The 13849-nt window shown below is 41.3% G+C and overlaps 1 protein-coding gene across 2 annotated transcripts in view; it reads left to right on the top strand.

Annotated features, from left to right (window-relative positions):
• The first annotated feature begins 227 nt into the window (after window positions 1–227).
• Window positions 228–13849, top strand: part of LOC144595214 (synaptopodin-2-like) — a 111535-nt gene continuing 97913 nt past the window's right edge. For both annotated transcript variants that reach the window (XM_078402429.1, XM_078402419.1), the window contains exon 1: window positions 228–349. In XM_078402429.1, coding sequence (XP_078258555.1) covers window positions 245–349 — 105 coding nt within the window. In that variant the 5' untranslated portion in view covers window positions 228–244. The remainder of the gene's footprint in view (window positions 350–13849) is intronic.

Below are 13849 nucleotides of genomic sequence, written 5' to 3'. Positions count from 1 at the left end.
CTCCAGGCTGCCTAGTGTGTGCACAGCTCTCTGGATAACTTTCCTTGGATGGGGCTGAGCTGCAGCTTCTGACGTATGTTGTACTGTGGAGCTGTAACTGGTTCATAACTGTGTTGAGTGACTGCCCCTCCTCACACATACTGAGCTGAGTTTCCAACCTAGAAAGCAGCTTCAGTCTGACCCACACTCCATCTTAGTACTTTGCTACTCTGTAACAGAGAAAGGCTTACAGAAGCTCACCTCCATGGGCATAGGGGATTATGTTTGCATCACAATTGATGGCGGCCCACCCTGGGGATTCAGATTGCAAGGTGGCAAAGAACACAAGCAGCCTTTACAGGTTTCAAAGGTAAGCAGAACAATTTATTCAAGATGTACAATATTCAGTAAAGGCAGCATTATTCCAGTATAACAGCCTGGTTTATTGGAAGTAGTTAATACTATTCAGTCTGATAGATTTAATATTTTTTGGATTTGTTTGCAATGTATATCCAGTCATCACCATGAACTATTATTCTGCCCTCGGTGACAATCCGATTCTGGATTCCACAGTGGATAAATCATAAATTTCTAAATCCATCTGATAAAACAACCAATTTTACATGTCTAAAAGCTGGACCCTGATAAAGTCAATATATTCTCCATGAAGAATTCTCTGAATGTGATACGATCAAAATAGGTTACTTCAAAAAGTAAAGATGAAAAGTGTTATCAGTTACAATCTTAAAATAGACTTCCTATTGCGTTTGATTATGGAAGAGCCCAGGGGCTGTTCTTTTTTGCTGTAGATAAATGAGTGTTGAATCTTTTGCTGGACAACTTCAGGGATCTGCTTTTGATTAAATCTGACCAGTTAAATGGCATGAAAAGCATTACCGAACATTAATTGACAACACATTGTTCAACTTTCGGGAAAAGTACACACATTCTTTAGATTGAAGTAGTACTTTTGTTCATTAGTTTATGCCTAAACTTTGATTTAATCACAAAGTATGTGTTCAAAAATGATAGCAGGAATTGTTCATTCTAACCAATAATGCAATTCCTAACATTAAAATGTGTATTACATTTTCTTGCAGATATGACTAAAGTTCCACCAAGTTATTCAGTGAATAATATTTTATTTTATTGTGGTACTGATAAAGCTTTTACAAACTGCCTTGGTTTGCTTGAGCTTAAATGGTTTTAGTGATGCAAAGTGTATGTGTTAATAAGCTGCCTAATCAATTACTTGAAAGAAAGAAATGGAACTATAGTTGCTTTTAACTCATCACAATGGTTTATGCTGCATTACATGTTTTACTCTACTCTTTTGCATTAAATAAATAATCTATCTTCAAGCTTAATCATTTAGTTATATGGCACTTGAAATGTAAAAATGTTTACATCTTTACCAACATATCAAAACTGTTATTACTGGCGAAATATCCAGAGAGAACATTACCAATCCTTTTGAAGTAGGTCTGAACCCAGTCTGATGAAGGGTCCTGCCCTAAAAATCATCTGCGCATTTCCCTCCAGAGATGCTGCCTGACCCACTGGATTCTTCCAGGAGTCTTGCTTTTTTTAAACAAACGTTGTTTTATTTATGTAGCCAATAAATGTTATCTTATACTCCAACATGGACTGCTTTAATACTTCATGCCAAAGTGATGAATAGGATATCAATGCTATTTTTGGAAAACCTGGTTTCATTAGTAATAAAAACATTGGAAATAATTACAAAACTGAATGTTTGTTCTAGAAGTCTGCCACCTAGTGAACATATTCAGCCACTGCAATGTTTAAAAAAAAGATTTGTTGAGCAACATACTGATTAACCACAAGCCTGAACATTTAATATAACAAGACCTAAACTAAAATTATTTACTTCAGAATAGCATTTACTTTATCAGTCCACAATGCTGTGAAAATAGATAGGTAGATCAAATTTGACATTGGAAAGTATTCAAGACACAGATCTGAGGCATATTTAAATAATTGTTCCACGCACATCACCATCAGGTAAATGTCTCAACGCCTTCAAATCTTCAAATCTGACAACTGTTTATTTCAAATACTTTCTTATGATGATGTTGGCTTTACACACAATCTCATTGAGAGTTTTCAACAAATAATTTGATTGCAAGGGTTAACATGTGAAAAGTTATTCCAGTTATTAATAGTTGTGCAGTTCACAAAATCAATTATGCTTTGCAGTCAACTTTAGATGAATTATCAAATTGAAGTTAGCAAAAGTGCAAGATCTTCCAAGAAGTATTTGCACACTTTTTCAAAATTGACAACAGTTAAACTTTAACATTCAGGCAGGCTAGTGTCGGGTAAGACTGTCTCTCAGAACTGCAAGGTTCGGTGCTGGGACCCCAGCTATTTACGATATACATTAATGACTTAGACGAAGGGATTAAAAGTACCATTAGCAAATTTGCAGATGATACTAAGTTGGGGGGTAGTGTGAATTGTGAGGAAGATGCAATAAGGCTGCAGGGTGACCTGGACAGGTTGTGTGAGTGGGCGGATACATGGCAGATGCAGTTTAATGTAGATAAGTGTGAGGTTATTCACTTTGGAAGTAAGAATAGAAAGGCAGATTATTATCTGAATGGTGTCAAGTTAGGAGGAGGGGGAGTTCAACGAGATCTGGGTGTCCTAGTGCATCAGTCAATGAAAGGAAGCATGCAGGTTCAGCAGGCAGTGAAGAAAGCCAATGGAATGTTGGCCTTCGTAACAAGAGGAGTTGAGTATAGGAGCAAAGAGGTCCTTCTACAGTTGTACCGGGCCCTGGTGAGACCGCACCTGGAGTACTGTGTGCAGTTTTGGTCTCCAAATTTGAGGAAGGATATTCTTGCTATGGAGGGCGTGCAGCGTAGGTTCACTAGATTAATTCCCGGAATGGCGGGACTGTCGTATGTTGAAAGGCTGGAGCGATTGGGCTTGTATACACTGGAATTTAGAAGGATGAGGGGGGATCTTATTGAAACATATAAGATAATTAGGGGATTGGACACATTAGAGGCAGATAACATGTTCCCAATGTTGGGGGAGTCCAGAACAAGGGGCCACAGTTTGAGAATAAGGGGTAGGCCATTTAGAACGGAGATGAGGAAGAACTTTTTCAGTCAGAGGGTGGTGAAGGTGTGGAATTCTCTGCCTCAGAAGGCAGTGGAGGCCAGTTCGTTGGATGCTTTCAAGAGAGAGCTGGATAGAGCTCTTAAGGATAGCGGAGTGAGGGGGTATGGGGAGAAGGCAGGAACGGGGTACTGATTGATAGTGATCAGCCATGATCGCATTGAATGGCGGTGCTGGCTCGAAGGGCTGAATGGCCTACTCCTGCACCTATTGTCTATTGTCTATTGTCTATTGCATCAGAGTTCTTGTCGGCCTTATAAGGAATTAAGCCTTTGTTTCCCCCCCACCACCACCCCCCCCCCCACCCCCCACCACCCCGCATACAAGGCTGGTAGGCTGACATTTGACATTTTTCAGAAATGTCTCCCATCATGATAATTCATGCAAGAAGAAAGAACACGTCTAGCTTCATAAGCCATTGATTCAACACCTCCAAATTAGTTAGTATTGACAAAGGCAAAAAGTACAGTTGTTGAGACATATAGGTAGAATCCTAGATCTTTAATGAAAAAAAACATCTACCTTATTATTAAGGAAAGGTATCTAATGACAGTGATTAGTGAGGAAGAAAATTATTTTGGCCTGTTTTAGGGTGAGTGTTGCCAAGAGCCAAAAATGTGAGGCTTGTCCAATAATAAGCCTGCCCTGAATAATTCTGGTTAGTTTCAGATAGTCAAGGGCAGATCCAGTTTTCTTAGCCCAATTTAATGCTTGTTTCATCTGTGAGGGGGAGACTGGAGGCAGGGGCAGGATGTGGTTCATGGTGAACGTGTACGATAGGTTTAGGAAACAATTTGCAATTTTAATGTGAGACTAGGAGGAGCAGGAGTCAGTAAGGCAAGTTACTTTCTTTGGATCAGTGGCATACAGCAAACATTGCTGATTGTTTGCTTGGTGCCTGATGCAGGTTTAGCGCAGGTCCTCAAATATGCATGATATCTGCCTATCATCGGCATATCCAGAGGGTCGAGTTAAGGCAAATGTCAAGGAAGATTGCGAATCTCTGAAGCCAGTATGAATGTATTTCAGACTCAGAGTGCTGGAGTAACTCAGCGAGTCAGGAAGCATCTCTGGGGAACATGAATAGGTGACGTTTATTTGTCTTGTCTTCACATATCACAGCAGGACTGCCCTTCTCAAATTATCTCCTATCTCCTTCCCAAAATAAACCACCTCAGAGCTTGGGTTTGACCCCAGCCCATACCCTTATTGGGTTTTCACCAATGTCCCCCTTCTGATGCGGAGCAATCAGTCCACAGCAGAGGCCCTACCTACAGTATGTACCCCTACACCCACATCTCAACGAGTTCTGAGCCCACCATGACATTGAGCTCTTCTTCCGTCGCCTCCACTTCTCTGCCTTTATCTCTGGTAATTAGTCCTCACCTCCCAATGATGACCCATTCTCCCATCTCCAACATTCCGTCTCCTCATAGACTCATCCTGCCGGCATTCTACCTTCTCTGGACCTTTTTAGTTCCAACTACCTGTGCGGCATCAACCATTTTGACCTCCACTACCGTCACCCACTGCAATCTCAGCACTTCTGAATGCAAGCTCCACTCACTCAGCAACAATCCCAACATTGTTATTAAACCCACCAACAAGGGAGATGCCATTGTAGTCCGACAGGCTGACCTCTTCTGTGCTGAGAGCAGAAGCCAGCTCCCGGGCACCTCATAACAACCCCTTGACCATGACCCCACACACGAACACCAGGCCATCATCTCCCAGACTGTTATTGATATCATCACTGTTCGTGTTGTAGCAATACAGAGTCAGTCAACATGAAATACAAGTTCTTTATTACGGTGCTTTCATCTCTGAACTCCAGGACTAACTAACTGGCTGATGGCTAAGAGTCCTTATATGCCAGCCGAATGATATATAGAAAACCCGGACTGGATTACGGAATGGATGTACATCATTGAACACCGACACGATCAAATCAGCTAATACGATTGATCTACAATCACCTCTGGCTATCTCCCCTCCACAGCCTCCAACCTTTTCACTCCCATTCCTATCTCCTTCTCAAAATCCACAAACAGGACTGCCCTAACAAACCCAGGTTTGTCTGCTTCTTACAAACCCTTCAATAACTTTCAATTTCTAGGCCCCCATTGCCTCATCTTTAGCATGGACGTGCAGTCCTTTCCCCCCACTTTTATCCCCAACCAGGCAGGTCTCAAGGCCCTCTGTTTCTTCTTTGAACAGGGAACCAATTCCCTCTACTGACAGTCTCCCCTTCCTGGCAAAACCTGTCCTCGCCCTCAAAAACTTCTCTCCCGACTCCTCTTACTCTCTTCATAGCAAAGGTGTAGTCATGGCACTCCCATGGGCCCCAGCTATTCCTGCCTTTTGTTGGTTATGTTGAACAGTCCATGTTAAAAACATACATTCGCACTATACCCCAACTCTTTCTCTACTTCATGCATCACGACTGCCTTCTGCACTCAAATTCATAAGACATTGGAGCAGAATTAGGTCATTCATCCCATCGAGTCTGCTCTGGCATTCGATCATGGTTGATCTATTTTTTCCTCGCAACTTCATCTTCGGCCTTCTCCCCGTAACCTTTGACACCCTTACCTTCGAACCATAGCTAAAATCAAACCTTTCCTCCAATTCGACGACACAGAAAAAATCATTCACGCTTTCATTTCCTCCCGCCTAGACTACTGCAACTCCCTATACACTGGGATCAGCCAATCTTCCCTGTCCCGCCTGCAACTGGTCCAAAACGCCGCAGCGAGACTCCTGACGGGTACCCGTAAAAGGGACCACATCACCCCGATTCTGGCCTCTCTCCACTGGCTCCCTGTACGGTACAGAATCAACTTCAAGCTCCTCCTATTCACGTATAAAGCCCTAAATGGACACTCCCCCCCCTACATCAAAAATCTTCTAACCCCCCTCTCTAACTCCAGGTCCCTCAGATCGGCCGACTTGGGGCTATTCACTATCCCGCGGTCTAGGCTTAAACTCTGGGTTGACTTGACTTGACTTACCTAACGCGCTTTTGCGGTTGCAGCCCCTAGACTGTGGAACAGCATCCCTCTCCCCATCAGAACTGCCCCCTCCATCGACTCCTTTAAGTCCAGGCTCAAAACATATTTCTACTCCCTAGCGTTTGAGGCTCATTGAGGAGGCGCTGTGAACTGTTTGCGTGCTACTGTATGTTTTCATTTTTTTTCTATTGGAACCTAATCAAATGTACAGCACTTTGGTCAACGTGGGTTGTTTTTAAATGTGCTATACAAATAAAATTGACTTGACTTGACTTGACTTGACTTACCTAACTTTACCACCTACTTCCACGCTGCCCTCAAATTGACCTGAACTATTTCTGACACCTTTCTTGATCTCTCTGTATCTATCACAGATGACATACTATCGACTGACATCTACTACAAATCTACCAACTCCCATAGTTGTCTGGACTATATGTAAGATTATCCCCTAATCTCATGTTCTCCATTTTCACCGCATCTATTCCCAAGATGTGGCGTTCCATTCTAGAACATCTGAGATCCCCTCTTTCTTTAGTAAATGTGGATTCCCTCCTGTCACAGATGGATCCTTTACCTGCTTCTCCTCTATGCCCCGTAGTTCTGCTCTCGCCTGCTTCCCAGACAGAATAAGGATAGAGATCCCCTGGTCCTCACCAGCCACCAGCTCCAACACATCATTCTCCAGACATTTCCACCGCCTTCAACATGATGCCTCCATCAGCCACATCTTCCCATCCCCACTCCTTTCCATTTTCCACAGAGACCGCTCCTTTCGCAACTCTTTGATTCACTCATCTCTTCCCACTTAAACCACCCCCTCTCCAGGTACTTTGCCCTGCAACCGCGAGGTAACACCTGACCTTATACTTCCTCCCTCACATCCATCCAGGGACCCCAGCAGTCCTTCGGGGTGAGGTTCACATACACCTCCTCTAACCTCATCTACTGCATCTGGTTTTCCCAACGTGACCACCTTTACATCAGCGAAACTAAGTGTAGAGTAGCCCACAATTTTGCTGAACACTTTAGCTCGGTCCATCATGGCCCACTGGATCTTATGGTTACTAACTATTTTGGATCTCCCAGCTGCTAACCATAACCACTTGGCAAGCGTATAATCTAAAGGTAAAACTTTGAATTCTCCAATTCTAGGTAACTAACCTCAAACCACCCCTCCCTCGTCCCCTCCTTCCCCCACCCCCTCTTTTCTCTGTGCCTCTCCTGGACATACACCTATTTCTCCCCTCCCCCTCCCATTCCACCTGCATTCCTTCTCCGGCTTCACAATTTGTACTTCTTCTGTTGTTATGTCACACATTTTGTCTTTTCATCTCTGGCCTTTGTCCAACCATCTGCCTATCACAATTCCCCCTCACTTGCAAACATCTATAACTTGTCAGACTTTGTCTTGCCCCTGCTCCTTTCCAGATTTCTCGTCACTCCCCCCCACCACAATCAGTCTGAAAAAGGGTAACAACCGGAAACATCATCTAACAAATGTTCTAAGAGAGACTGCCTGATCTGCTGTTGCTCCAGCATTTTGTGTCTTTTTTTGTAAACCAGCATCTGCCATTCTACGTTTTTCCATTATAATTTTACTCCCTTTTTTCTTTATTTATATCCAGGCTTGAAATCTATTGGTAGCGTATTGTTTTATTATTGTCACGTGTACTGGGATATAGTGATAAACTTTTTTTTACGTACTATCCAGACAGATCATACCATACAGAGTACAACAGAGTACAAGGGACAATAAACAGTGTAAAATATACTGTTACAGTTACAGAGAAAGTTCAGTTCAAAAGGTACAAGAAATGCAACAGGGTAAATTGGAAGATCGGGAATAAATCTTTAGCATATGAGCGATCCGTTCAACAGACAACTACAGGGAAGAAGCTGTTTTTTAATCTGGTGGAACGTGCTTTCATGTTTTTATATCTTCTGCCAATGAGAGAGGAGAGAAGAGAGAATTACTGATTTATGAGTGGGCCTTGATTAAGTTGACTTCTTTCCCAAGGCAGTGTGAAATGTAGATGGAATCTAAGGGGAGTGGGGGGTGGGGGGGATGCTGGTTTTGCATGATGGACCAGACTTCATCCATAACTTGCAGTCAGTTGCCATGCCAATCTGTGATGCATCCCAATAGGATGATTGCTATGGTGCATCTGTAGAAATTGATAAGAGTCATTGAGGATATGTTGAATTTTCTGGTCTTTTGAGGAAGTAGAGACATTGGTATGCATTCTTTGTGATGCCATCAATGTGGTGGAACAAGATCAAATTGTTGGTGAAATTTACACCTGAACCTGACCCTCTGGACCATCTTCATTTCACCGCCAATGATGCAGACTAAAGTGTTTACTCCACCCCACTTCTGAAGATCAGCTCCTTTGTTTTGCTGCCATTGAGGGAGAAGTTATTATCTTGACACCAAGCTACTAAGCTCTTTATCTCCTTCCTGTATTCCATCTTGTCCTTGGTCAAGATTTGGCCCACGACAATGGTGTCGTCTGAAATTTTGTAAATGGAGGTAGAGCGGAATTCAGCCATACAGTTATGATTGTGTAGGGAGTATAGGGAGGATGTAGCCTAGTTCTCCATATGCATGCATAGGAAATTATCCACAGAAAATACACAGAAATTCATCCCAAGCCCTTGGGATGTGACAAGCCCTTGTGGTGAATAGGTATATCCTACTACTGGGATGCAGAGAAAAGTAGTTCTTAACTTACAGCATGGGCAGTTGTTGTCAAAGACAAACTGGTCTCATTTCAGATGCAGCATAGAATACAAAGTCTTCCTATGTGGTAATTTAATGCTTCAAGGTTCAAGAGAATCCTGCAGAAGTTGTCTCGAATAAGGCAGCCAGGTGTCTTAGAAATAATAAAGGAGACAAAAGGGTGAGTATATTCCCTCACACCAGATTATGCGGATGATTGATTTAAATTTACGTCAACTCTTGGTCCATAGAGGCCTAGAGATTTCAACAGGACACCGAGCAAAAGAATATCTGAAGTCCTCCTATTCCTCTTCTTTCAGCCTGAACAACATTAACTTCCCAAGCACAGTGAACAAGAAAGTTTATTTTATGTATTAAATAGTGATTTTTCTAAAACATTTTTAGTTTTTTTTTTCTTAATGAATCCTAATTATCATGTGATATATTGTTAGAATGGAAATGTGGGCAGTGTTGAATAAGATCTAATTCAATAGACAGAAAAGGACAGTAACAAAGACTAAAGTGGAAACAACTTTGCTAAAAATGAAAGCAAATGATGAAATTTTAGACACTATTTTCTCATGTTAACAACGTTTGAAGTGCCACTAAGTGAGTGAGTGAGTCGAGAGGGATGGGTGGGGAAATGGTAGAGGAGTACGTTCTGAGGCTGAATAACTACTGTTTATTTCAGCAAAATAGTAAAACTAATCCTTGCAATGCTAAAATTTTAGTTGCCTTGTACAAAAAAAAAGAAACACAAGACTTCCATTTTCTCCTTGGTTCTTTGCTTACAGTAGACTGACACATAATTTCTTTGTTCTGCATAGCCTGAATGCCTCAGTCCTTATTGTCACAGATAAAAATATGTTGTATTTTATTTTATATGGCATTTGGACTAATTTGATTTGAAAATGCTTTATCAGCTGTTTCCGTAGAACAAGCACTTTGCTCTGTGGCAGTGCTAGCCAGTGCATGTAACAGGAAGCATTGCAATCATATTGGCATATTCAATAGGATATTTATATAAACATTTTCCTTTTTCTAATGTTTTGCTCAGAACACATAGGTCAGTTCCCCACAGATGTAACAGACTAAGCTGGGGATTATCCTGATTACCCAGACTTGGTACTCTTAGCTCCTGACTCCTTAGCTCCTCTTTCCAAACATGAAGTGCTGACCTTAGCACTCAGCGTGCACCCAGCAAAGAAAGAGTGAGGTCCAGGTAGTGAGGAGGCCTCAGGCTTCATATGCTAAGGCCTGCTTCCTACAATAGCCTTTGCACCTCCCAGACCATCAGATATTTAAAAACTGTCCAAATGTTTTCTTTAAAATAATTAAACAAAATATATTAAAGACAGTAACAACACAAAATATAAGTGAAATTAATTACACAGTAAAGTTGCTGCTAACTAATTAAAAATGTTAAAGTGAAGTGAACTAAAGGAAGCACTTACCTGCAATAAAATAGAGCAGAATCAAAGAAAATTGAGCTGCTGGAAGAGCAGAAGGAAGACATGTGATGCATGCCACGTTATTAAATGAGAACCACCAAATTACAGAAAGTGCGGAGTTTAAGACAAAGATACTAGAGGAACAAGATAGACCACTCGACCCTAAAAACCGTAGTATGTCATGGCACCATTTTAGTAGGCAAAACTTGCAGAAACATTTAAAAAGAAAAACGAACAAAAATCTGTGAATTGATAGATGAGATATATTCTGGATTTTAATGGTATCATCACACATACTGTTCCCCCAAAACACTGATTACACTGCGAGAAGCATAACGGACGGCGGGTTTCGCCTACTAAAATGGCGGATGTTACGCTCCTTTGCGTACTACATTTCAGTTTTGGCGATTTCAACGAAGTGGTCCATCTTGTTCCTCTAGTATCTTTGGTTTAAGATAAATAAGGAAATTAGGGAGGTAAGATGGGGGTGGGAGGACTATGACAAAAGACTAGATGCAAACAAAAAAGGGAATTGAAAAATATTCTATGAGTATGAGTTTGTAAGACTAGAAATCAGGCCGATCAGAGACCAGCAGGGAGGCTACTTATGAAGGTGAAAGTAACAAAATGAGAACTTCGTCTGTTGTATACCAAATACAGTCTGTTATAGACTGAAAGGAGGAAATTTTAGAAGCTCTGGCTATTGTCTTACAAACATCAATAGCTGCAGAAGATATACCCAGGGATGTTTCAAATATTTCTAGAAACAATAATCGGGCACAGATTTAGCAGTTACTTGGATGTGTGGATTGATTAAATAAAGATAATATGGATTTGCTAAAGGGAAATTATGCCTAACTAACTTGAAAGATTTTTTTAAATATAAGGCAACTGAAAGGATTGATGATGGATATACAGATGATGTGATATAGATGATGTGATACATCTGGGCATCCAAAAGTTATTTGATAAGGTGTCAAATAATAGGTTTGTCATCATCTATGAAAGTAATGAAAGAAAAGACTCCTGGATACAAAATTGCTAAACCTGCAGGTAATAATGAAAGGTCATATTTCAAAATGGAGAAAAATGTAGAGTGGAGTTCCATAGATACTAGGACCACTGCTTTGCTTAATATATATTAATAATTTGGTCCTGGGTGTACAGAGCATTTTCCCAAATTGGCAGATGACATTGAAGGTGTAGTGAACTGTGAGGTCCAGTAAGATATAGATAGAGTGATGGATGGGTCGCAGGAGAAAGTTAGTGCAGAGAAATGTCAAATATTGCATTGCAGTTGGAAGAATTAGAAGATTCTATATAAACTAGAGGGCACAATACTAGAAGAGATACCGATAAAGAAATTTGGGTGCGTGGTTCATTAAATGCGGCAGATTAGGAGAAAGTGGTTTAAAAAACATGTGAATCCTGGGGTTTAAAGTAAAAACACTGGGTCAGCCACAAAGGGAATCCAGTTCTGTAACCCACACCTTAGGAATGATGTTAGGGCTTTGCAGTAGTTGCAGATTAATTATAATGATTCTAGGAATAAAAGATTTATTCATGTGGACAAACTAGAGAAAGTGAGGATGTTCATGGAACAAAGGGGATTGTAAGGAAATACTATAGAGATATTTCAAAGCGCAATGGGCATAGGCAGAATAACCTTTTTTCCACGGGCATTGGGTTCAAGAACCAGGGGACATAGAATGATGGCGATCAGAAAAAAAAATCAACAAAAAGGGGATTTTTAAAATATACTAGACAAAGTGAACTCATTGGGCCCAAACCTCTCCTGCATTGGTGCAGCACCCTGTCCTCCCCCCCTCCCCTCTCTCATCAACCCCCCCTCCCCTCTCCCTTCTCTCCCACTCCCCCCTCCCTCCTCCCTCCTCCCCTCCCCCTCCCCTCCTTTTAAACTTTAAAATGTGAATAACTTTAAAAATATAACACCGATTTCAATGAATACTTGCATTATCACTAAAGTGACAACGGTGAGTAAGGTGGGCCCAAAATTGTTGCGCTATCTTGAACTGTTTTGGCTGAAGTTCAGTCACAAACAAGATAAGAAACGAGAGTTTTAGTATAAGAAAATAACTGCAGATGCTGGTACAAATCAAAGGTATTTATTCACAAAATGCTGAAGTAACTCAGCAGGTCAGGCAGCATCTCAGGAGAGAAGGAATGGGTGACGTTTCGGGTCGAAACAAGAAGGGTCTCGACCCGAAATATCACCCATTCCTTCTCTCCTGAATAATTTGTGGATAAATACCTTCAAGAGTTTTAGTATATAGATAATGAGTGGTTGGAGTCTGGAAAGCTTTGCCAGGGTAGTAATGGAACTATGTTACAGAAACTGGTATTTGCCAATAAGAAAGTGTTGTGCTTCTGGTGGAGTGCCATTTCACTCCCACAGGCTAGAAAAAGTAACATCTGCATTTTTGGATATGGCCCTGTTTTGAAGTATTGTAGTATTTCATTAGCTTCTGAACCCATCTGCTTTTGCAATTTTTCACAAGCTATAAATAAATGTCACCAACTTGTTCTGGCATTATTTTCCACTTCTTCGAATGGACATTGTGATTTACAAACTGTGCAAACAGTGTCTACTGGCGGATCAGTGAAAGCTTAATTGTTCAATCTAGACATATAGATCCGGGTATGGAGGGCCCAAGAGTGCAAGTTTCAGAACAACACTGATGAAACAGATATTACAAAGACAACCACTGGACCTAGAAAATTATTGTGAAGTGGATCACATATTCAGATATCTAAGGATTGTTGTAATGTCATAAAACCGCAAGAAATTGCAGAGAGTTGTGGATATAGCCCAGACCATCACAACCAACCTCCCTTCCATTGACTCCATCTACACTTCACGTTGTCTCGGCTAGGCCGCTAGCATAATCAAAGACCTGCCTCACCCTGGTCACTCCCTCTTCTCCCCTCTCCCATCGGGCAAGAGGTACAGGCATTTAAAAATGCATCTCCCATCTACCATATTGGAGATCTTTGTTATATTTTGCACTAAATGTTGTACCCTTTATCTGTGCACTGTGGACAGCTTGATTGTATTCATGTAAAGTATTTCCTTTGACTGGATAGCATGCAAGAAAAAAGCTTTTCACTGTACCTTGGGACATGTAATGATAATAATCTACACTAAACCATAGAATGAGTGAATCATGCAGCATACTTTTTTTCCCCAGAGTGGAAATGTCAAAAACTAAAGGGCATAGCCTTAGGGCTATGGGCTCCTTAAAGTAAGCGGGAAAAGGTTTAAAAAAGTTGTGCAGGGTAAGTTTTTTACACAGACAGTGTGGGTATCTGAAACACACTGCCGGGGGTGGTGATGGAGGCAGATATAACAATGGCTTTTAAGAGTCTTTTAGATCGGCATATGGATATTCGGGGAGTGGAGGGATATGGATAAGGTGCAGTCAGAAGAGAGTAGTTAACTTGGCATCATCTTCGGTATGGTCATTCTGGATGGAAGGGTCTGTTCCTGTGCTGTACAGTTCTATGTTGTAGAAGAA

Source organism: Rhinoraja longicauda, chromosome 1 (assembly GCF_053455715.1).
Source record: "Rhinoraja longicauda isolate Sanriku21f chromosome 1, sRhiLon1.1, whole genome shotgun sequence".
In the NCBI taxonomy this organism is placed as follows: Eukaryota; Metazoa; Chordata; class Chondrichthyes; order Rajiformes; family Arhynchobatidae; genus Rhinoraja; species Rhinoraja longicauda.
The sequence above is the reverse complement of the archived record's forward strand: the minus strand, read 5'-3'. Positions and strand labels throughout refer to the sequence as shown.